This window comes from Schistocerca piceifrons, chromosome X (assembly GCF_021461385.2).
Source record: "Schistocerca piceifrons isolate TAMUIC-IGC-003096 chromosome X, iqSchPice1.1, whole genome shotgun sequence".
Taxonomy (NCBI): Eukaryota; Metazoa; Arthropoda; class Insecta; order Orthoptera; family Acrididae; genus Schistocerca; species Schistocerca piceifrons.
This window is the reverse complement of record NC_060149.1, coordinates 770,605,714-770,631,121: the sequence shown is the minus strand read 5'-3', so window position 1 is coordinate 770,631,121 and position 25,408 is coordinate 770,605,714. Positions and strand designations below refer to the sequence as shown.

General features: G+C 43.2%; 1 protein-coding gene across 1 annotated transcript in view; it reads right to left on the bottom strand.

The window, feature by feature from the left end:
• LOC124721936 overlaps positions 1–25,408 on the bottom strand; it is a 62,994-nt gene that overhangs the window by 17,240 nt on the left and 20,346 nt on the right. The window contains exon 2 of the mRNA XM_047247094.1: positions 2,765–2,989. Coding sequence (XP_047103050.1) covers positions 2,765–2,989 — 225 coding nt within the window. The remainder of the gene's footprint in view (positions 1–2,764; positions 2,990–25,408) is intronic.

Below are 25,408 nucleotides of genomic sequence, written 5' to 3'. Positions count from 1 at the left end.
ACTGCTGCCCTGTCCCTCACGTTCTCCAGATCCCTCACAAATTGAAAAAGTCTGGTCAATGGTGACCGAGCAACTGGCTCGTCACAATACGCCAGTCACTAGTCTTGATGAAATGTGGTTCGTGTTGAAGCTGCATGCGCAGCTGTACCTGTACACGCCATCCGAGCTCTGTTTAACTAAATGCCCAGGCCTATCAAGGCCGTTATTACGGCCAGAGGTGGTTGTTCTGGGTACTGATTTCTTAGGATCTATGCACCCAAATTGCGTGAAAATGTAATCACATGTCAGTTCTAGTATAATATATTTGTCCAATGAATACCTGTTTATTATCCGCATTTCTTCTTGGTGTAGCAATTTTAATGACCAGTCGTGTAATTCGCACTGTACCACGCAGCCACAGTTACAGTATGCATGGTTATCTCCTAGAGAGTGGAACTGTTCCTCATACATTATGCTGTGGCGCCCTCTCCTGCCATAGTAACTGGTAGTGTTTTGTCCGATTCACTTCTCTTGCTGACTCACCTTGTAGTGGATGTAATACAGCATTTTACATAATGATTCCGTATTCGAATCGAGAGCTTGCCCACGTGTTGCTTGCTTACGGAAAGGCAAATGGCGACGGGCGGCGTGCAGCTAGGTTGTATCAGGAGATCTATCCTCGTCGACATCAGCAACAGTATTCGATGTTTGGAAGAGTGTTTCGCCGTTTTCCTGCGACAAGGTGGTGTCAGGGTGCAAGACATCAGGAAGGACGTACTCGACATGTTCGGACACCATGTGATTAATACTGTGGAAGGCTACCGCCGTGTCAGTACCGGGCAGTTGGCCCGCCAGTACAACATAAGCCAGACGACCATGTGGAACATTCTCCATGACAGTTATTACTACCATCATCACTTACAGCGTGTGCAGGGCTTACTAGTGACAGACTTTGAACATCGTGATCAGTTTTGTCACTGGCTTATTCACCAGGCAACCAAGATTCCGAGATTTGTGTCATCCATTGTATTCACAGATGAGGCCACTTTTACACGGAGTGGTATCTTCAACTTTCATAACTTATCTGTGGGATAGTATGGTATGCAGAACCGCCACGGTATGGTGACAGCGAATCACTAGCATCGGTGCAGCAGGAATGTGTGGGCCGGGATAACTGGCGACTGTCTTTTGGGACCTGTCTTCCTTCCACGTCAACTAACAGGCCGTAACTATCGGCATTTCTTGCCGGTGACTTTGCCTCCCCTGCTGGAAGAAGTGTCAGTGATGATTTGAAGAGTTATGTGGCTGCTACATGATGGTGCTCCAGCGCATCTCAATCGTGTCTTCCCTGCTCGATGGATCGGACGAGGCGGTCCAGTCGCGTGGCCTGCTCGTTCATCGATCTCAACCCGTGCGACTTCAGGTTATGGAGCCATCTCAAAAGCATCGTATATGCAGAGCCATTTCCAGACGTGAAGACACTGGAGCAGCGTACTCATGCTGCCTTTGACACTGTTCGGATGCAGCCTGGCCGATGTGAACGTGTGAGACAGAACATGCTACGGCGCGTACACGCATCGTTGAGGCACATGGAAACCATTTTCAGCACATACTGTAACTGCGGCTGTATGGTACTGCGCATATTAGACCGCAGTCTCTGTAACAATGTATGATTGAATAAATGGTCTCTAGTGTGGAAATCATGCATTTCCGGACAATGTACAATCTCCTACAAATTTAACATATTCACAAGTACCTTTACCTTTAATCCATATAAAAACAGTTTCATTAACAGATAATTTACGTCTATTACGTGTATACAAGGAAAAGGGTGAGGGTGACATATATGTTGATTTGCCAAAGTCTTTATTAGCATTTTCAGTAACATGATATGTTCGGTATGCTATGATGTCACGATCAACAAAGCTTTCCAGTCCGGATACATTGGGTACGCCTGTTCCACCACGTACAACAGCGACTGTTAGCCATCCATTTCCGTGGGTAAACGAATCATTGATGTCGATGCTGAAGTTCAGTCTGCATCCACAAAAGACTGCAGGTCCGTCCAGTAGAGCGTGTGCAGCGACAGATTTGATGGTATTCTTTTTCTTGTCGGCGGCAGATGTGGTCATTTCGACGTCTTCAATTGTTTTATATATAGTCTGTCTTGCACGGCGACGGCGACTGTATCTTCTGTACGGGCCTTTCTGGATACAGAAAATGTTCGACTGCTGCCCTGGCCAGCACATTCTCCAGATCTCTCACCAACTGAAAACGTCTGGTCAATGGTGACCGAGCAACTGGCTCGTGACAATACGCCAGTCACTACTCTTGATAAACTGTGGTATCGTGTTGAAGCTGCATGGGCAGCTGTACCTGTACACGTCATCAAGCTCTGTTTGACTCAATGCCCAGGCGTGTCAAGGCCGTTATTACGGCCAGAGGTGGTTGTTCTGGGTACTGATTTCTCAGGATTTATGCACCCAAATTGCGTGAAAATGTAATGACATGTCAGTTCTAGCATATTATATTAGTCCAATGACTACCCGTTTATCATCTGCATTTCTTCTTGGTGTAGCAATTTTAATGGCCACTAGTGTACTTGGTTTGTCGTAATAATGTGTAACTTACTTTTTAAGTTTCCCCGTATTTAGGCCACATTCTCACAATGTTCGTATTAGACTTAAAACTTTCGGAACATCAATCAAATATGAGGCTATTTTGTTTAGGAGGGAAAACGTGTAACACTGGAACTTTTACAGAAAGTGTGGATAGAGGGAGATACCTGGCAGCCGGTCTCGACGTTGGCGTACATGCCCGGCGCGAAGGGCACGTTGCCGCAGTGGAAGCTGGTGGGTGGCACCGAGTGGTAGATGGGGTAGTCGACGCCGGGCACGCCGGGGATCTTGCTGAAGTCCTGCTGCTGCTCGCGCTCGCTCGAGCGCTGCTTCAGCACGTACCCAGCCACCGGGACCACCTGCGCGGGCGCGCCCACCAGCACGCCGCGCTTCTGCAACACCACACACGCCGCTCTGGCTCACGTGTCTACCTACGTCTACATTTACATTGTGCACCACCTGAGAAGGGAGGAAGATTAGTGTTTATCGTCCCATCGACAACGAGGTCATTAGAGATAGAGCACATGCTCAGATTAAGGCTAAGGAAATCGGTCTTGCCATTTCAGAGCAACCATCGCGGCATTTGCCTTGAACGATTGACGAAAGGCACAGAAAAGCTAAAGCTATGAAACTTCCTGGCAGATTAAAACTGTGTGCCGGACCGAGACTCGAAGTCGGGACCTTTGCCTTTTGCGGGCAAGTGCTCTACCGACTGAGTTACCCGAACACGACTGACACTCCATCCTCACAGCTCTAATTCCGCCAGTACCTCGTCTCCAACCTTCCAAATTTCACTGAATCTCTCCTGTGAACCCTGCAGAACTAGCACTCCTGGAAGAAAGGATATTGCAGAGACATGGCTTTGCCACAGCCTGGGGGATGTTTCCAGAATGAAATTTTCACTCTGCAGCGGAGTGTGCGCTGGTAATAAAACTTCCTGGCAGATTAAAACTGTGTGCCGGACCGAGACTCGAAATCGGGACCTTTGACTTTCGCGGGCAAGTGCTCTACCAACTGAGCTACCCGGAATTAAAGCTGTGAGGACGGGGCGTGAGTTGTGCTGGGGCAGACCAGTTGGTAGAGCACTTGCTTGCGAGAGGGAAAGGTCCCGAGTTCGAGTCTCAGTCCAGCACACAGTTTTAATCTTCCAGGAAGTTTCATATCAGCGCACACTCCACTGCAGAGTGAAAATTTCATTCTGGAAGATAAAGCTAGGTTTCCAGACATGGATTTGAACTGTCGTCCTCTCAAATGCGAGTCCAATAAGCTGATCATTGCGCCAGCTCGCTCAATATCGCATAAGAGAGAGGATCATATGCAGTGCAAAACGCTTTGGGCCCTTATTTGCAATCAATCAATGATTCTGGATCACAACTAGATCAACGCTACTATTATCCATTTCACAACATCTTAACATTTATGCTGTGCTGGCGTAAGCGGGCGCCAGCACCCTGTGTGGCATAGAGGTTGCAAGAAGACTGATAGAGGCCAACGACAGACTCTAAAGAAACGCACCGCCAACGCCCTCTCGGCCGCCAGTATTTACATCACTGCCGCGGACCGGAGGGCCAGTCTGTCGCACCGAGTGAGTTCGAGTCTGTCATCTGGGGGGCCCCTAGTCGGAGCCGCAGGCTCAGCCTGTAGCTCAGAATCAGGCAGCACATCGTGATCAGAATAGTGTACATAGTGGACTTTCTACTTCACCAGCAATGAGGATAACATGGACTACTACTGAGAGCTTTTACCACAATGACTATCTTGAGTTAAATAATTTTCTATTCTTATGAATAAAGAACCCAATTAATATGTGCATGCAGTTTGTGTTATAGGAAGAGGATACCCGCCACCGAACAACATCCTCTCCTTGCTCTCTTGGTACAAGCCTACAGAGACAACGAGACGAAATAAAACATACTCAACATTTACAGTACGCAAAGAATCGAAACTTCTCATAATAAACGTCTAATAAAATTATTGCCTATGTTTCACTGACTGGGCAACGGCCTTGCCGCAGTGGCTACACCGGATCCCGTGAGATCACCGAAATTAAGCGCTGTCGGGCGTGGTCGGCACTTGGATGGGTGACCATCCAGGCCGCCATGCGCTGTTGCCATTTTTCGGGGTGCTCTCAACCTCGCGATGCCAATTGAGGAGCTACTCTACCGAATAGTAGCGGCTTCGGCCAAGAATACCATCATAACGACCGGGAGAGCGGTGTGCTGACCCCAAGCCCCTCCCATCCGCATCCTCCACTGAGGATGACACGGCGCTCGGATGGTCCCGGTAGGCCACTCGTGGCCTGAAGACGGAGTGCTTTTCTTTCATGTTTCACTGACTGAAATGAAATTGTCACCCCTTGAAAACCTTGGTCGAACACTACAAAACTGATACTTCAGTATTTATATGCCCATGGGGTATCTGAATTAAAATTCCATTATGCGCTCTTATTTTCAGTACACAAGAAGTCATTTCTACAGATGAAGAATGTTGGGAGTACATGACGACCGTCGAGTGTGTCTAACGTTACTGAAACTTTTCAGCATGCCGAGCGGGCATGCACATGCAGCTTATCGCCATGTTTCTGACTTTCAGAAACGTCGATTCACTGTAGAAATAATACCAACTAGAGTTGTGCTTTACCATAACTATGGTTCGGTAGTTTTGGTACACTTCATAATTGACGTAGGAAATGATGGGATCACCGATAATGTTGGTAGCATTGGTACAGAAAGAAACATAAAAGAATGTGTAAGAGAGAAACCGGGAGCCAACGTATTCTCTTTGTCTTTTTTGTTTGTTTGGTTGCTTGTTTTGCACATAATTAGAACTACGCATAAGTCAGCGTTAGTCCATTGTGTATTTTATATCTTTGCAGATTATAAATTTCATTTTATCAGTAGTAAAAATTATTTGATAGCATAACTTCCGTCTTTTACATAAAAAAAGCAATTACTTTTGATGCAAGTACAATTTACATGCACAAACATAAAAAATATATAACATTATTGTTCTTACTTTGTACTCGGTAGAATGTTCTTCGTCGTGATCAAAGGCAAGAGTTTTCTGTTATTATTGATAAATGCGGAAGTTGTTTGTAAGTAACAGATATATAGATATATGTTTTATATAAGTTGGACGCAGTATTGAAGCGATGTTTGATGTATTTTTTTACGTTTTCTTTTTTTTTATTTTACCTTTTTGTTAAGGAAATTGCTTTCTCTAGTGCTATAAGAAAAATCTGTATATTTTTCTTTATTTGTGGTACAGCGTCCTTCTATATCACGTTATATATATACGATTTTCGAATAAAACCGGACAATTTCAATTTTGCTATAAATACTGTTTACTTTTAAGTAACAGGCAAGAGGATAAATGTGTAGAACAAAGATGTTCCGTGTGTTACCTGGCCCTTTATATATCCTCACTCAGTTTCTAGACGTTTCACCACTTTCGGATTTTAGGGGACTTGAATAAGACACTGATAGTATACTTAAAGAAAGCGATCATTATGAGGTAACGCTCAATAGGCATGCAGCACACCTAATGGACTTGTAACGCGAGTACGACCATAATTGACCAAAGCTACTAACAAAACTACCATTGTCTATGTTTACTTATGATAGCCTACGGTAGTTTTATAACTATAGTACCGACAGATCACACAGTTGGCTGCAGTGCATGACTGCAGAAAGAATGGTGACGAGGTGAACTAAAGACGACCGACTGGCAACATTTGTAGGTATTGGTGCTTCCTGAAGAACTACACAAGAGAAGATCATAGGATTGTTCGAATTGCTCCAACGAATGGAAGAAGATTACTGGAATGTGGACTGAGACCTCGAGTTCCCATGCGTCTTTTACGGCTGGCACCATATCACAAACAACAGAGAATTGCGTGCTGTAGAGTTAGCTGTAGAGTCAACAGGGGCATTCTGTGGTGTTCAGTCGTGAATCTCATCTCGGTTTGTGGCGGTCAGGTTGACATCAATGTGTCAGCTAGCGACCAGGTGAAAAGTCCTAGGAAGCAGCTATTCTCGAAGTCCATACCTCTCCAAATCCTGGATTCATGATGTGGGGTGCTAATGGGAAAGACACAACAGGACTGATCTAGCAGATGTTGAAGGGACACTGAATGCTCGCCAGTATAGGGTAAGAGTAATAAAGCCTGTTGTCATACCCTTCATGACCAAGGTACCAAATGGCATATTCTAGCAGGATAAATGAAGACACCAAACCACAGTTTACATCATAAACGGCTTCATGAATGCGCGGAATGTTGACTGGCCTCCCCTGTCCACTGATTTGCCACTCGTACAGCATGTCTGGGATGGGATGGGAAGACATAGAAATTCACAGCAGCTTTGAGCAAACAGTCTTCATGAAATGACACAGTACGTGTTTCAGACAAGGCAAGGAATTCCTCAAAGTAACGTTGGAAGGATCTTTGTTTCCGTGCCACATGGATTACAACAGTGTATTCATACTCGTGTTGGTAACATTTCACGCCGATGTTGATGATGAACATTACTTGCGAATGAAATGAACGTTTAATCACGTAATACACATTATGTGATGAACATCTCCATAAGTTTTGATAAATGTCTCGATAAAGTTCGATAAATACCGTACTGGTGTTTCGAGGTGTAACGCTTTGCATTTCCGGCAGTGCATGCTGTATATGATTTCGATGTTGTACAGGTGTGTGACAAATATGGAAAAGTGCCAGGCAATATGTGACTGGTAGCCATAATCTATATTATCATGGCCAGGAGGCTCGATAAGAAGTCAAAACAAGAAGTGTCTTAAGACATGCCTGTAAAACAGAAGGATTTCCTTGACTTCTGACATTGCTCTAGCAAACCTCACACTGAGAACGTGTAGCATTCGATTTGCTATCTTATGTTTTCAATGCTTCATCCCTTATGGAAAGCTGTTGCGGAAATGCTACATCGCCAGTGATAATGAATGCATAACATTTCGTTAATATTATGCCAGTACTAGTTTCCGTAGAGCGTGAACCGAAACACTAAAAAGGTAGAAGTAATTACACTCGAGGCAAATCGAAAATTCATGGGACTGTATCTTGAAACGGCAACGTAATTTTTTAGGTGGAGCCAATTAAGAGGTACTTGCCAGTTAAGCCCTAATGTATCGACTATTACTGGAAATAAGCTGGAAATAACCATGAATTCTAAAGTACAACGTAATGGCCTACGTTTCACACCACGTTAACCGCAGTTCTCCGCAACGGTGGGCGTTATGAATTGCTGCTCCCCTTAATTTAACTAATGTTTCATAAGTCGCACTGAAAATACTACTGGAGTGCGCTAAGTTGTTTACACACGCTAAGCCAACGGTTGAGTGAATATATTAAGCTTCACGTATTCGAAAGGGTGGAAAACTGATAATCGAGCAGAAGATCGCTTTTTTCAAAATTCTTCTGCAGCTTCTTATTCTAGTAGACGATATCCCACTGTGTTTCCGTTTCTCTTGTTGAGAGCCTTCGAAACATAAATCTTATATTGTATCGATGCCAGCTATTTTAAGTGTATTGTGTAGGGTGTTGCTAGATTTTCACTGAAAATGTCTGAAAATATCAAAAGCTAATCTCTACTACAGTGTTGGAAGGGTATGTGGACCATTAGTAGAGGAAGAGACGCCGAGCGTGAATGTGAGACGCGAATACTTAATATTTTGTGTGTAACTTAGTACAGCACGTTGTTAGACTTTAGTTACCTGCGTACAAACGTAGTAATTAAAAAAGCCTTCATAAATTACTAACACTTTTCCAACCATTAGACGATAGAAAATGAAATACATAATTTTACATGTTTGTTCCTGTATTGGACGTAAATGTTGTCTTCTGGAGAACGTTTACTATTCATATGCTCACGAAGCCGATTTCATACGGACGTTCAGCTTGTGTGTACGGGATGTTTAGGAAACACACACTAAGTTACTGGTTATCTCATTAACCGACCACTTGTCTTAATCAATAGTGAAACAAAAATATATGTCGTGTATTTATTCAAACGTTCGACTACCATGATATTTTCGTCTAATAGGTATATTGTATTCGTCACTGTACTTTTCTCCACTCACTCTCGTGGCTAAGTTCTCTAACACGTGGCAGTGATGTTGCACTGCACTCTGACAGAGCTGCTTCAGATCCTGATGACGAGCGGAAAATAGTGTAGCCACTAGAATTTGGTCGGTAAGGACAGATAAGCCAGCATTCAGATGTTCAACATTGCGCGGTGCTCCACAGTAATTGTTATAGTTCTAAATTTTTGCCCAGTGTCTCATGGAGCGATGGCGTGTGACACTGTCTATGGTGATTTGTCCGTCCACACTCAGCCGAAGTGATTATGTCATTCATCGACGAATTGTAGAAAATTACTATTAACAGCGCTGTGGAGTCATGTTAATGTGTTTCACCTCATATGAAAATAATGAGAATAACAGGGCAAATAATGTACTTTCCAGTTATGTCCCGCAGTCTATACACATTTAATATTTTGAATAAATAGAACCTTGCGCTTTCGATTAGAACATGGGCACCAGAATGTCTCTAGAAATGATTCCAACAAAGTTGTCTTGGATTCATCTTCACTCCAGCGTCCATCCTGTTTCCTGAAACAATGAAGAGCATTGTTCCATTTGCCGATGTGTTGTTGTACCTGTACCTGGGGTAACATGAGTGAAAATCCCCATTAATGTACGAGTACAAAATAAATGCCCAGTCTTTGGAAGCGGTAACATCCGTCAAGTATCTGGGTGTGACTATTCGAAATGATCTCAAATGGAATGATCAGATTACACAAGTAACGGGTAAGTCGAACTCTAGATTGCGGTTTATTGGTAGAATCCTGAAGCGTTGCAGTCCTTCAACGAAGAAAAAAGCTTACAATACGTTAGTTAGTCCAGTCTTAGAGTATTGTTCGACTGTATGGGACCATTACCAGTTGGGTGTGATTCAAGAGATTGAGAAGGTCCAAAGAAGAGCGGCAAGATTCGTGACTGGTACATTTAGCCATCGCGAGAGCGTTAAAAATCTCATAGAAAGTTTGAAGTTGGACACACTTGCAGATAGACGGCGCGCTAAACGGAAGGGGCTGCTCAGTAAATTCCGAATTCCGATCTTCACCGAGGATGTAGAGCATATATTATTAGCACCAACTTTCAAATCGCGCAGTGATCACCACTCAAAGATAAGGGAAATTAGAGCGCGTACTGAGGCGTTCAGACAGTCGTTTTTCCCTCGCGCGATCCGCGAATGGAACAGAGGGGGAATTGTGCCCTCCGCCACGCACCGATTGGTGGCTAGCGGAGTATATATGTAGATGTAGAATGAGGGAATAACCTTACAGTCAGCAACAGGGACCGGGGAATCCACAAAAAGCTACATAGTGTGTCATTAGTGCGTTCAGTATGCCAAGAAACCAATTATCCGACGCCTTTAATCTTTGGAAAATTTGGAAATTTGTGGTAAGGTCTTATGAGACCAAACTGCTGAGGTCATCGGTCTCTAAGCTTACACACTACTTAATCTAACTTAAACTAACTTACGCTATGGACGACACACACACCCATGCCAGAGGGAAGACTCGAACCTCATACGGAGAGATATTCAATTACCGCCGTAGTCACTGCCGCCGATTTCAATAGTCTCATACAGTTTATCACGCAACAATGTCATTGTAACCTACATTGGAGACTAAAGTGGACATCATCCACCTGAGCTAGATAAACGCTTTTCTTTGAGTCGTTGGCATTTTATAAAGGGGAGTCAAATGAAAATGAGACAGATGGGGAAAAATGTAAGTAAACTGTTTATTATTTCAAAAATTATCGCCATAACTTAATCATTTATCCCCTTTTGAGACAAGACGGTCGGTACCTTCATGAAAAAATGTCTGTGGTTGTCTGTGGTACCATCATTCCACCCAGATGAGCACCTCTTCATCCGAAGCAAGTTGACTGCCACGAATGGCGATTTGAAAAAATAAACATTTACTTACTTTTTTCTAACTGACTCGTCTTCATTTGGCCGCCAATTACAATTCTTTACGTGTTGTGAATTTAGAGTATAAATAGTGAGCCAGTCTACCATTCGTCTAAATGAATGTGAAAATCCAGACGGTGTGTCAGCCTAAAGGCCACTATTGCGGTGGGGAACTCCAGTACCCATCCCAAGAATGCACGTACTGGTTTACTTTACCCGGTTAGGTCAAACGCTCAAGGTAGTTAATTCATTTAGCGAATAAGGTACTGGCTATCCTTCCCACACGAACAGACCGAGGCAATCGGCTCTAGTCTTCCTATAAATGCACTGCAGCATCTGAAAGTGGCAACGCATGATAATATGGGGATTCCGAGCTCCGAATTTAGAGTGTAGATATAAAAACTATTTCATTATTAATGTGATTGCTCATATGATTCTACAGAAATAACTTCTTAACTTTTGCAGTGTGTGAACGAACGACACTATACCCAGGAAATTACAAGTACCGAAAGGTGAACAGTCAAATTATATTCTTCAAACACTATATAGCTATGGAATGAAATATAGTTCGTACAACCGGGATGGATTGTTAGGCTTATTCTGACGTTTGTGTTTAATTCATACGGGACTAATCACAGTGCTGTCAGTGATAAGTTGTTGATCGTGTACATCAAACTATATGGCACAATACCTCACTATCAGAAGAACAAAAATGAACAAGCACACTGCTGCTGTATGTTTTCCATGAACACACGTCGTCAAAACAACAGTGGGTTAAAGCTACAGGCCATAGACTGTCATTCAACAGTGCTAAACGTTACATCATTGAAACAGGCAAATCTGTCATCCAAAATTACTTCTAACATTATCTTTGACCGTTAACCAATCTATTTGTGGTGACGCTATTGGCATACTCGCACGACACAAAATAAACGAGACTGCTCTCAATGGAGACGAGCTGCATATCACAGAAGCGAAACCTACAACCATCAACACCTTTCGATGAACGATTTATTTCGTCGTAACTAGTTTCGGCCCTGAGCCCATCGTCAGACGGCAGAGAGGATTTTTGTACAACTTTTACATTATTACATTATTTTTGTCTTATAATGTAACAGAGTATATGCGACTGCAGTCAGAATTTGAGATGAAGACTGGCGTTAAACAGGGAGATGGATTCTCACCATTGTTGTTCAATATAGCACTGGACGAAGTAATCAGGCAGTGGAGAGCAATAAACGAGGAAATGGGAATACCAAAGACCCATATGGGGTACAAAAAGGACAACAGGGCTCAAGTGGACTGCCTATCCGAGGAAATCAGACTCAAAAGGGCAAGGTTTGCTGGACATGTAGTTAGGATGAGTATGGACAGAATGACGAAGAGAGTGTGGGAAACAACAGGGAGGACCAGGGGAAAGACAGGAACCAAGTGGGTTGTTGAACTTCGAAAGGACTGGTTGCAATTGGGGATCAAGGTCGAAAGAAAGGAAAATTGGAGGAATAAATATACACCGACCAATATGACGGATATCAATGACAGAGAAGAATACAGGAAAAGATTAGAGTGTCGCCAGTGGAGCCAACAGGAGAAACGGACACTGAAGATCTCGGAAGAAGAACGGGAGAGAAGAAGAGAAAGAATGAAGAGATTCTGGGAGAAGAGGAGAATGCAGTCCACAGAGGGGCTACACGTGGTCCTACAGAGGCCGTAACGCAAGAAGGAGGAGAAGAAGAAGAAGATTGCAGTCTTTCTCGGAGTATTCCACTGATGAATTCTTCTCGGGGTATCAGCCGAGTGGTGGCGTCGTCTTGTCGCAGCGTTTCAGTGAGTTTCGTACCCATCATCTCCTGGCAAAGACGCCACCACTCGGCTGATAACCCGAGAAGAATTTATCAATGTAACAGAATATTTATAATTTTCTCATTCGCAAAAGCATTTACCCTATATAAATAAGCACTTTACATTTTACTTGCTTGAGGAAAGGTTTTTCTTTGTTCGCTACAGAGCATTACAGCATAGAGGACTGCATCATTGTAATGTACTGGGTGATCAAAAAATCAGTATAAATTTGAAAACTGAATAAATCACGGAATAATAGATAGAGAGGTACAAATTGACATACATGCTTGGAATGACATGGGGTTTTATTAGAACCAAAAACATACAAACGTTCAAAAAATTTCCGACAGATTTCGCTTCATCTGATCAGAAAAGCAATAATTAGCATAACAAAGTAAGACAAAGCAAAGATGATGTTCATTACAGGAAATGCTCAATATGTCCACCATCATTGCTCAACAATAGCTGTAGCCGAGGAATAATGTTGTGAACAGCACTGTAAAGCATGTCCGGAATTATGGTTCAAATGGCTCTGAGCACTATGGGACTTAACATCTGTGGTCATCAGTCCCCTAGAACTTAGAACTACTTAAACCTAACTAACTTAAGGACATAACACACATCCATGCCCGAGGCAGGATTCGAACCTGCGACCGCAGAGGTCACGCGGTTCCAGACTGAAGCGCCTATAACCGCATGGCCACACCGGCCGGCCTGGAATTATGGTGAGGCACTGGTGTCGGATGTTGTCTTTCAGCATCCCTAGAGATGTCGATCGATCGCGATACACTTGCGACTTCAGGTAACCCCAAAGCCAATAATCGCACGGACCGAAGTCTGGGGACCTGGGAGGCCAAGCATGACGAAAGTGGCGGCTGAGCACACGATCATCACCAAACGACGCCTGCAAGAGATCTTTCACGCGTCTAGCAATATGGGGTTTTTTTTTTTTTTTTGGTTCTAATAAAACCCCATCTCATTCCAAGCATGTATATCAATTTTTACCTTTCTATCTACATTATTCCGTGGTTTATTAAGTTTTCAAATTTATACTGACTGTTTGATCACCCGGTAAAATACTAAACATGAGCTTGACTGAAGACAAGATGGTGGTAACATGTGTTTACGGGTCCCACGATAAAGACAGGCCGTGGTGTGTATGTCAATGGACATGACACTGCAGGTCTTCAGAGTACCAGCAGCTGTCTCCGGCGGGGAGCGAGTACTATTTCAGACGAGTGGCCCTTGCACGGAGCCGAACATTTTCGAAGTGTGGCGGACAGGCCGACGAATGTAACGTCACGAGTTCGTTGCAGGGTCTGTATATCCAACACCGACTCAAAGGAAGGCCTCGGCGCTTGTTCGTGACGTCACGTCAGCTAGGCACGGCGATCGCCAGGTCTGTTGCAGGCATACTCATAATAGTGGTGTCTCCCTCTCTGACACAGGAAAATGTGAAACTATTGGCGGTAGTTGACCAACACACATTGTTCTGAGAGATTTCTGCAATCAATTAATTGTGCAATTCATTACACCTCTTAACAAATAGTGTACGCCTGAACTTAAATTTCCATGTCTTTTAAGGATTGACATACAAAAACAACTTCATGGTCCAGTAGCAATAGAATTCGTCCTTCTTTACCTTATTTGTAAATCTGAGGAAGTTACGTTTGTACTGGGTTGCTTTTACAAGAAACTGTTAACATATTTGTGCTCTTCTTTAGGTATCTTGGTTGACTATGGGGTGAGGAGCACCGAATGTTAATAAAATATCTTGCGATTGCACACATTGGGGTAGGGGGTGGGGGACAAGAAGAGGCAAAAGTGAGATACTTGTTTTATTAAATAAAATTGTTTTATCATATAAAGTTTGTTCTTTCAGTTTCAAGAGGAGATTATTTATCTTTTCTAATATGCATGTTTAAAAAAGTTTAAGCTCAGCAGTATTTTCGATGTATGAAGCTATTTTGTTTCCTGTTTGTTTCCTGTTTTCGTTGAAAACGACTGTAATCTAATGACTGGCAACAGTTGGACATTTACACATGTAAATTAGTTCACATTTCCAGTGACGATGTCAAGCGAAAATAAATAAATAAAAGAAACGAGTTAATTGTGTGGGGGTTGGAGTAAGTTTCGATAACAAAATGGCCGGCCGCGGTGGTCTAGCGGTTCTGGCGCTGCAGTCCGGAACCGCGGGACTGCTACGGTCGCAGGTTCGAATCCTGCCTCGGGCATGGGTGTGTGTGATGTCCTTAGGTTAGTTAGGTTTAAGTAGTTCTAAGTTCTAGGGGACTTATGACCTAAGATGTTGAGTCCCATAGTGTTCAGAGCCATTTGAACCATTTTTGATAACAAAATGGATCAAGTAAATATAGTTACTTGAATGTAAAATTTCCGAAGCTCGCAATGGGGCAAAGCATCTTCTCATATTGATCTACGTTTGTTTCGATCTTCATTTGCAGCTTTACAATAGTAAGAAAATCTTTCATCAAAATAAAACTGCAGAATCCAAAACAATACCAAACATTTTGTCCAAAAATAAGAGATTTATAGTGATAAGCACGCCCAGGCGTTTCTGCCTACAAGAGACCTGGCGTTCGCCGTGCCTAGCTGACGTGACGTCACCAACAAGCGCCGAGGCCTTCCTTTGAGTCGGTGTTGGTACATCCCGCTGGCCCCGTGTGTTCAGATCTGACGTCACGTGATCTTACGATCTGACTGGTTGTACAAAACAACAAGATGGCGCAGTAATGGCATACAGCTATGATGCATATTATTGATAATACTCTTTTTCTTAGTCTAGATTGTAATGGCTGCTATACATTTACCTTTTGAAAAATAATTGCACTACAAAATGAAATTTTTCGTAAGAAAGTTTTTTAACTACCTAAGCTAAAAATGGCGGTATAGAGTGTGGATGAAAAATAAAACGAAATTGAGACAAGAAATCCTCGCTGCCATCTGACGATAGTCTCAGGTCCGAAACTAGTTACGACGAAATAAATCATTAATGAAAAAGTGTGGATTGGTGCATTTTATTTTGTGTGATATTTACGAAAATAGTCACGGTGTTCTCAAACCAGCACGGACAAAGGAACTAATTTTCGTGACATACTAGACTGCACTATGTTTTTTGACTTAAGTTGTGTTCTTACGCTTTGACACGTTTCATCAAAATCGGTGGACTCAGTGACAATGAAAGAGTTGTTCACAACAGGCGTGTCGTAGGGCTACACCGGAAAAAGTCGTGTCCGAAGGCTGACACGAAAGAAACGAGTCAGATACGGCAAATTTATGTACTTACTAAATATGTTCAGTCAGTGTTGGTCGTCCTCAGAGTAGGAATCATTTGAGCTCAGACACGTCAGCAATCGTTCGTTCCACGTCTCAAAATGTTTATGCGCGTGGTTTTTCGTTAGGATACGCTTGAGCTTGACCGTTTCTTGTCTTCTGGCAGAGAGAAAAAACACATCAGTAGTAATCTGTGCTTCCACCACCACTGAGTCGATCGATAAGATGGAACTTGTCATAGCATAAAGACTCAGTCGAAGATCTGAAGACAGTTAACGCACTAACGCACCACGACAGTAGTTCCTAAGTGATGTGAGTGGCTTCTTTCATTTTTGTGGCGAGATAGCATACAGAGACGGTGTAATTGCCAACGGAGAATGGCGCTTCAGTTTACTCAGTCAAGATAGTTATATGTAAGTTACGTTAGAAAACTTGTTGTTTAAAAAAAGTTCAGAGTGCATATACGAAAGTTATACTAGCCGAACACACCTAATTATAATTTGTGGTACGATCAGGTTTCATCAAGAAGACATTGGTTGATTTGCTTCTCCATGTTTCTTTAGATTAACTAGTGGTTCGTCATTAAAATTCTCGGCGTGAAAGAGAAGTTAAACTCTAAGTTGCCTTTCTTCTTTTTCTATTCATCACCTCCCCTGTTCACAATGAAACACAAATCCAAGTATATTTCTAAAGTTTGCCTTTGATTTCCCACTTCATCCAAAGTTGCACTAAACTTCAAGTCATGAAATATACTATGTCTCCCCAGTAGTCACTGTTTACGAGACTGTAATCCCATAAAAACTAGAAGCACGCGAGCTCTGTACTCATTGAAAAACGACACATAATACACTGCATTGGCGCTTCTGTCTGTTAACTCGCACTTGGAAAAGGAAAACAAAATAAATTTCCAGGAGGTCAGAACTATGTAACACAATCCACTCTTATTGTCCTGATAGTGCAGAAAAGGTCTAAAGATAAATAAAGGAGCACAGAAGTGAATATAAAACATGGAAAGCCTTAAAGCCTAATCTCTGTGTAGATGGAATCAAAATGAACAGGCTCACTTTCGGTCTTGCTGCCGTATACAAGTAAAGCCCAGCTACAAACGACTGCGGAACGGACTGGAAAGCTGCGCGTAACTATGACAATATCACGCGAGGCAGTAAAGAATCGAGCGGTGAATGTGTAACTGTTGTTCCCAACAAAGGTCTTAGATTGCGTGAGTGTGATACGGAGCGATATTGCCGGTTTATCTGAACTGAGGTAACTGCCGCATGAAAATCACAATCACTCTGTCAGCCTCACGACACATGAACCTAACTGTTTTCGTTTAACGCACATATGCTGCTTGTTGTAATATCTATTGAGTGCTGATTTTCATTGGATCTCGCACCGGCTGAAGGCCAATAGGGGTTTCCACACTTGTGACACTATAAATTCGATAAAAAAATGTTGAGATTTTCGAACGACAGAACGCTTCTAAAAGCTACGAAGTATAGCGGATATCATAATTTCATTTATCACGAATACGCAGAACCTCGTGACCATACTACATTTACACTAATGAATTTACGGCAACGTGTCATATTTTCGTGGTTTCTAAACATCTACGCCGCGCTGAGTGGCCGCGCGGTTTAAGGCGTCACGCCACGGACTGCCGCCGGAGGTTCGAGTCCTCCCTCGAGCATGGGTGTGCGTGTTGTTCTTTTTAAATAGTGTGCAATTCTAGGGACCGATGACCTGACCAGTTTGGTCACTTAGGAATTCACATACATTTGAACATTTCTAAAAATCTACTTAATACCACAAATGCGTCAGTTATTTTCACATGGTTCATTTACTACACTGTTCTACAAAGGAAAATTTTCTAATATGGAAATAAGTTTTTGTGAAGCAATTTTATATGGGGAATCCAAAGTTGAAATCAGAAATTCCCCATCAGCCACAGTATTTTAGTTATACGAAAATATAAGTTATTTAACTTCCACAAGTAATATTGATTCTAAACAAGGGTAAATTTACTAAAAACATTTGACAACATAACTTCTGCACTTAACTTGCTTTAATACCGAAATATTGATACCTGTCTCTGGACAATATTGCCTTGTTAGGCTAATTCTAGCTTTTTTGAGTGTTAATTTCGTCACAAGAAATTATGCGTTTGATATTGCTGACATAATGAATTAGCAATTGTAATTTAATTTCGAACATCGATCTAGCCACTTTCAGGTTATTTCTTTGCCATTATCATAAGTCCGCAGCTGGCATCACAGTTTCTGAACCTTTGCTGCATTTCGTGGTGTACAAGTCGTTGTTAGAGATTGAGAATTGAGTTTGTGTTAGACCAATTAAAATATTTTATTTATCATGTGAGTATATATTTCTCTATCCATAGCAATGCATCTATTAATATAGTTGGTGTTGATAAAACTTACTGAAAGGAATCTTTCTTTTTTTCTACAAGAATCATTGGCATATTGAAGCAGAACCAGACAGCTTCCAGATTTGCAGAGTTCAGTTTGAGAGTTTACAGAGTCTCCTGTTGTATAAAGTATTTTCTTTCTTTCTTGGCAGAAATGAAATGTCCATCATCTTTTGTACTATACCGAGTAAGAAAGGTATTGTCGGAGTTAGAGAAATACTAACTTCAAGAATGCCAGAAGTTTTTCCTGTCAACACAAATGCCAGTGATTCGTGGGGTACATGCAGTTATAACATTTGAAAAAAGAACTGAAGGTTTAGAAATTCCTAATTAGACAAATAATACATTATTTCGTAAGATCGAATGTTAAAAGATACAACGACTTTATGGTAACTATGCAGATAGGCAGTGAACAGATACTCTATAACCAATCATTGTCTTCCACCAAATATTGTGGTACAAGTATCACTTGCGCACTGTTATCGATGGTGGCGGTGCACTGGACCTACAATGAGGAGCAGAGAGAAAGAGTTTTCACTCTGCATCTGATTTGAAACTTCCTGGCAGAATAAAACTGTGTCCCTAGCCGGGACTCGAACTTGAGGACTTGGGCAAGAATTCATCCAAATAAGCTATCCAGCTGCGAGAGGTGCAGGAAGAGAGTTAATGAGGTTCTGGAAGGCATCGATAGGGATGTGGAGCCATGCTGACTCCAGTGCGTGACCAGCTGCGCTCGATTTCTCGGTTGGGGATCCATGGCACGAACAGCCTGATCGAGACGGATTCTCGACTGGATTTAAACCCGGGGAGTTTGGTGGCCAGGAGAGTACTGTAAACTCATCCTGGTGCTCTCCAGACCACGCACGTACTCTGCTATCTGTCTAACATGTTGTATTGTCCTGATGGTAGATGTCGAGAAAAACAAACGCATCCAGGATCGGACATGGTCCCTAAGGGCAGATGCAAACCTTTTGTCTTCCAGAACGACGAAATTGCCCAGGGAACGCCACAAAAACATTACGAGACCATAGTGCTCCCTCCTCCGGCCTCGATCTTTCCTACTATTGTTGCAGGGAATTTGCTTTCAGTCCGATGGAGCATAAATCGTGATTCATCTGAAAAGGTCACCTGTCGCAGCTCAATGGACGTCCAGTTGGCATGCGATTTCCAGCCTCCGTCGCCGATGAACAGCAGTCAAGAGGGGAGCATGAACCAGGTGCCCGCTACGGAGGCCAATACGCATCAATGTTCGCTGAACGGTCATTGAGCAGGCAGTGTTGGTAGCTCCTTAGTTCATATGGGAGTCAGCTGCTAAACAGTTGTGCTTCTATTCGCCAGTAGGCCACACATCTTCGCAGTCGTCGTTTACCCTTGTCATCTATGGCCCTCTGCGTCGGTTTTGGATAGCGACATTTGACCATATACGGTATATTTTAACCACAACGGCATGCGAACAGCTTACAGACTTAGCCGTTTCCGAAATGCTTCCACTCTTGGCCCGAAAGCCAATGATCATGCTCTTTTTGGATCTCAGATAAATCGCTCCGTTTCCACAATACGAGGGTTGTCCAGAAAATAAGATCCGATCGGGAGCGAAATGGAAACCACAGCGAAAACCAGAAACGTTTTATTTGCAACAGTTAGGTACACCTTCTACCTACTTCTCTACATAGTCGCTGCTCCAACTTCGAGTGTTGTAGTGTTGTATCAACTTTCCAATATTATCGTCGTAGAAAGGAGCCGCATGTGCTTTCGGCCAGTTATCTGCACTGGATTGCAGCTCGTTGTCTGCGGAAAAATTTTGTCTTCATAGCAAGGGGTTCTTGTGAACAGAGATGAGTCTCAGGGGGAGCCAATTACGGACTGTATTGTGCGTGATCAAACACTTCTCATCGGAAACGCTGCAGGAGCGTCTTCATTGCCCCTGCAGTGTGCCGCCGAGAATTGGCATGAACAAGGTACTGCTCGACAGTTGTGTTATGTGGGCTGCATGACACAGGCGAAATCTCTAACCAGGCCCTCATACTTGGCGGGAGACGCGTCTTTACGTGCTCACTATTCACTCAAAACTGAAAAGAGCGACGCGACACTATCGACAGGCATACTAGAGACAATGCCCAACACATCTGTGCAAAGCTTTATTGGATTTTCCCAGTGGTTTCCATTTCGCGACCGATCGGAACTTACTTTCTGGACAAGCCTCGTACAAAGACTGCACTGTTTTCCGCGTCCCCCCTACACCCTTTATGCCCTCCACCGCTAGTGGTGCCAACTGCCGTCTGCGAGTGATTATTGCACTTTGACTTAGAAGATAGGCGGTGGTCACATTGATGTGACTGGACTGTCTATTATGACTGCATCTGCACAGCCACCCAAAATATCCTGCACGCGAGTAACTGTTCCAAAGGCATCCCAGCTTCTGTGTACCTTGATGGCTCAACGATTAAAACTACGGGGTGTTCAAAAAGTCTCCCCGCAGTGCCGTATGATTGTTAGCCGCGCGTGCCGTATGATTGTTGGCCTGGCTTCAAGTGGACTCTCCCAACGATCCACTGTTTCGTTTATCTGAACCAGTGTCAGTAGTATCGTTGGTGTGTGTCGTTACGTGTTGACGTGAACGTTTAAGTTTAGTTCCTTTGATCGTTTGTTTCGTTTTTGTCACTGTTAAAATGCTAATAATTGAAGAACGTGTCTTTTTAGTCGAACAAGTGTTCAAAGCCGGCGGTAAATACACAGTTTCAGTTCGTCAAACATTTAATTCAGTTTTCCCGGAGACAACACTCCCGCATCGCGATAGTGTGCGAGATTTCATTAACAAATTTCGAAGTACGGGTTCAGTCACAGATGCACCGAGAAGTGATCGTCCTAGCGTTTTGTCTGAGGATATTTCCGATAAAATGTCCATGAGTCCGAACAAGTCAGTAAGAAAACTCGCCCAGGAAATCGATGTTAGTGTCGGAACGGCCCACACAGCTGTAAGGAAAAAATTAGAACTTTTCCCATACAAAGTGACAGTCGTGCAAGAACTGAAAAATACTGATCATGGCAAGAGACTGCATTATTGTCAATTGTTCAAAACTTTCGTTCAACGAAATGTAAGGGATATTCTTAGTGGAACGTTTTCCACTGATGAGGCGTGGTTTCATTTATCCGGGTACATGAACTCGCAAAATTCTCGTATGTGGAGTACTGCAAATCCATTGTGTATTCATGAGGAACCACTTCATTCTGAGAAAAAAGGAGTTTGGATTGCAATTTTAGACGTCGGATTTTGGGTCCCATATTTTTCAACGAAACAATAAACGTAAAACTATACTGCAGTGATAGTCTGTACCCATTCATAGGAGAACTTGTGTTAAGTGAAATACTTAACGGTTATTTTCAGCAAGATGGTGCAACCGCGCATACAGCTCGCGTTTCAATGTCACTGCTTGCTGTTGTTTTTGGTGGCCGCATAATTTCACAAGGACTTTGGCCTCCACGATCGTCTGACCTAACACCACCAGACTTTTCTCCTGGGGTGCAGCTAAAGCACCTGTCTATAGCAACTGTCTATAAAAAACGTCCAAAATCCAACGATGAATTGAAAACTGCAATATCCACTTTCACTGCTTCTGTTACAGAATAAATGTTACAGCTAGATTTTGGAAATATGATTACACGAATTGAATTATGTATTCAACAACACGGGGACACTTTCAACATTTAATTTGAAAATTTCTAAGTAAAAATGAATATTCAATAAATTAATAACTTCTATTTCACTGAGTTTCATTTCGGTGTATTCACTGCGGCATATGGCGCTGCGGAGAGACTTTTTGAAGACCTCGTACAAATACGAACGTTTCAAGCTTGCACCTCGTTCAGTGCTTAAGCTTTTGTCTGTTTCTGACAGTAGCTGTTCATGAAATTTGTCTGCATCTGCAGTTTATTCATGTTTCTCTTACATAAAGGTCTTAATTTTTTTTTATTTTACAGTTCCCAGCACGTGGTCTATTGGTGCGCTGCGTATATGAAAAACGTTTTTCGTATTGGTTCAGAATCCACTTAAAAGTGCAGCTGCTACATGAACTGGCGGGGCGTTATTCTGTCACGGGAAGAGCTGTGAGTGGAACTTAACAGTATGGCCATAGGTGAGGCAGTGCTGTAATGTTTAAACCAACCTCAAGGTTGACGATTGCTTTTTTTTTTCTAACTTCTAAAATGACTGAAATGTACACTACTAGCCATTAAAATTGCTACACCACGAAGATGACGTGCTACAGACGCGAAATTTAACCGACAGGAAGAAGATGCTGTGATATGCAAGCGATTAGCTTTTCAGAGCAGTCACACAAGGTTGGTGCCAGTGGCGACACCTACAACGTGTTGACATGAGGAGAGTTTCCAACCGATTTCTCAGACACAAACAGAAGTTGAGCGGCGTTGCCTGGTGAAACGTTATTGTGATGCCTCGTGTAAGGAGGAGAAATGCGTACCCTCACGTTTCCGACTTTGATAAAGGTCGGATTGTAGCCTATAGCGATTGCGGTTTATCGTACCGCGACATTGCTCCTCGCGTTGGTCCAGATCCAATGAGTGTTAGCAGAATATGGAATCAGTGGGTTCAGCAGGGTAATACGGAACGCCGTGCTGGATCCCAACGGCCTCGCAACACTAGCAGTCAAGATGACAGGCATCTTTTCCGCATGGCTGTAACGGATCGTGCAGCCACGTCTCGATCCCTGAGTCAACAGAAGGGGGCCGTTTCCAAGACAACAACCATCTGTACGAACAGTTCGACGACGTTTGCAGCAGCATGAACTATCAGTTCGGAGACCATGGCTGCGGTTACCCTTGACGCTGCATCACAGACGGGAGCTCCTGCGATGGTGTACTCAACGACGAACCTGGGTGCACGAATGGCAAAACGTCAATTTTCGGATGAATCCAGGTTCTGTTTACAGCATCATAATGGTCGCAGCCGTGTTTGGCGACATCGTGGTGAACGCACATTGGAAGCGTGTATACTGGCGTATCACCCGGCGTGATGGTATGGGGTGCCATTGTTTACACGTCTCGGTCACCTCTTGTTCGCATTGACGGCACTTTGAACAGTGGACGTTACATTTCAGATGTGTTACGACCCGTGGCTCTACCCTTCATTCGATCCCTGCGAAACTCTACATTTCAGCATGATAATGCACGACCGCATGTTGCAGGTCCTGTACGGGCCTTTCTGGATACAGAAAATGTTCGACTGCTGCCCTGGTCACCACGTTCTCCAGATCTCTCACCAATTGAAAATATATGTTCAATGGTGGCCGAGCAACTGGCTCGTGACAATACGCCAGTCACTACTCCTGATGAACTGTGGTATCGTGTTGAAGCTGCACGGGCAGCTAGCTGTACCTGTACACGCCATCAAGGCTCTGTTTGACTCAATGCCCAGGCGTATCAAGGCCGTTATTACGGCCAGAGGTGGTTGTTCTGGGTACTGATTTCTCAGGATCTATGCACCCAAATTGCGTGAAAATGTAATCGCGTGTCAGTTCTAGTATAATATATTTGTCCAATGAATACCCGTTTATCATCTGCATTTCTTCTTGGTGTAGCAATTTTAATGGCCAGCAGTGTACGTGACATATGAACATCTTTCAACCAGACTCATCGGTTATACTCCATGCGAAGGCAGCCGTCGCTAGCCTTGAGCATTCACAAAGTAACTTCGTGAGAAGAAATGACTACGTAGCCCAGAACAGATGTTAGATCTCTGGAAGTGCGGGTCGACAGCACAGATGTTCGAACACTGGAAGTGCGGGGCCGCTAGCAGCCGCCTCGCAGCTGGCGTGTACGCAACATAACAGCTGTTCATTTTCACGAAGCTGACCTTTCTACGCAGGAGGGGAGAGATTTTTGCGTTAACGAGGAAGTTATTTTGCTGACTGCCCCATCTTTGAACGACCTCGAATCCTCGTTCCGATTCTTATTTCATCACGATCGCATGATCGACTTGGTTAAAAAAAAAGAAAAAAACGCCCTTCGGGTGAGACTACCTTTTGCCATAATATGGTGTTTAATTTTAGTATTCGAACGAAACAAGTGCACGAACGAAGATTAAATTATAGAGGACGCCGGGTAACTGGCTGTTATGAGTTCGGCATGACCTTTACTGATAGGTAGTTATCGTCTGTTCACGGAGTAACGTGCAATTACTCCTGTGGTTATGAAGCAAGCCGCATGCGAATGCACATCACTAACTTCGTAGGAATACGCAATAGTCTACACAACGATTTCAACTTCAGGTACAATTTTCATCTGCTCGAAATTATCCACATCAAATGTAACACAATTTCGTCAAACGTGATGTGTGGCAATACTATTATCTCGAAGCTTGTAAGTGTCGATCTCTTTCAGGATTCAATAAGAATCTTTCAGGGCTTTGTATGGTGCTCCATTTATTTCTTCTAAATATTCTTGGACTGCAGCAGTACAAACCAGTTCATTATTCCCCGGAATATAGTTATAACCACCTTCATAAGACGAACACTAACGTCCAAACACTTAATATTTAGGCCGAAGAGACAAGTGATCGAAATTTCCAGTACCAGTTTTATTGCGCTTGATTTATGCTTTAAGTGCTCAAGATCAAAATTACATCACTTTTTACAGTTAATGTGCCTTTTATGCTATTAATATTTTGCGGTCTCGACGATAATACTTCACTAATGACTGAAAGATTATTACATGAAGAATTTACAGTTCATGTGCCTTTTATGCTATCAATATTTTTCGGTCTTGACGATAATGCTTCACTAATGACTGAAAGATTAAATGGCTCAAATGGCTCTGAGCACTATGGGACTTAACATCTCAGGTCATCAGTCCCCTAGAACTCAGAACTACTTAAACCTAACTAACCTAAGGACATGACACACATCCATGCCCGAGGTAGGATTCGAACCTGCGACCGTAGCGGTCGCGCGGTTCCAGACTGAAGCGCCCAGAACCGCTCGGCCACCAGCGGCCGGCACTGAAAGATGATTACATGAAGAATTTCATGACCTACTTGTGATGTGTCGCGAATGACGCCTAACCTTCTATTTAGACGTTCAGCATACACTCCTGGAAATGGAAAAAAGAACACATTGACACCGGTGTGTCAGACCCACCATACTTGCTCCGGACACTGCGAGAGGGCTGTACAAGCAATGATCACACGCACGGCACAGCGGACACACCAGGAACCGCGGTGTTGGCCGTCGAATGGCG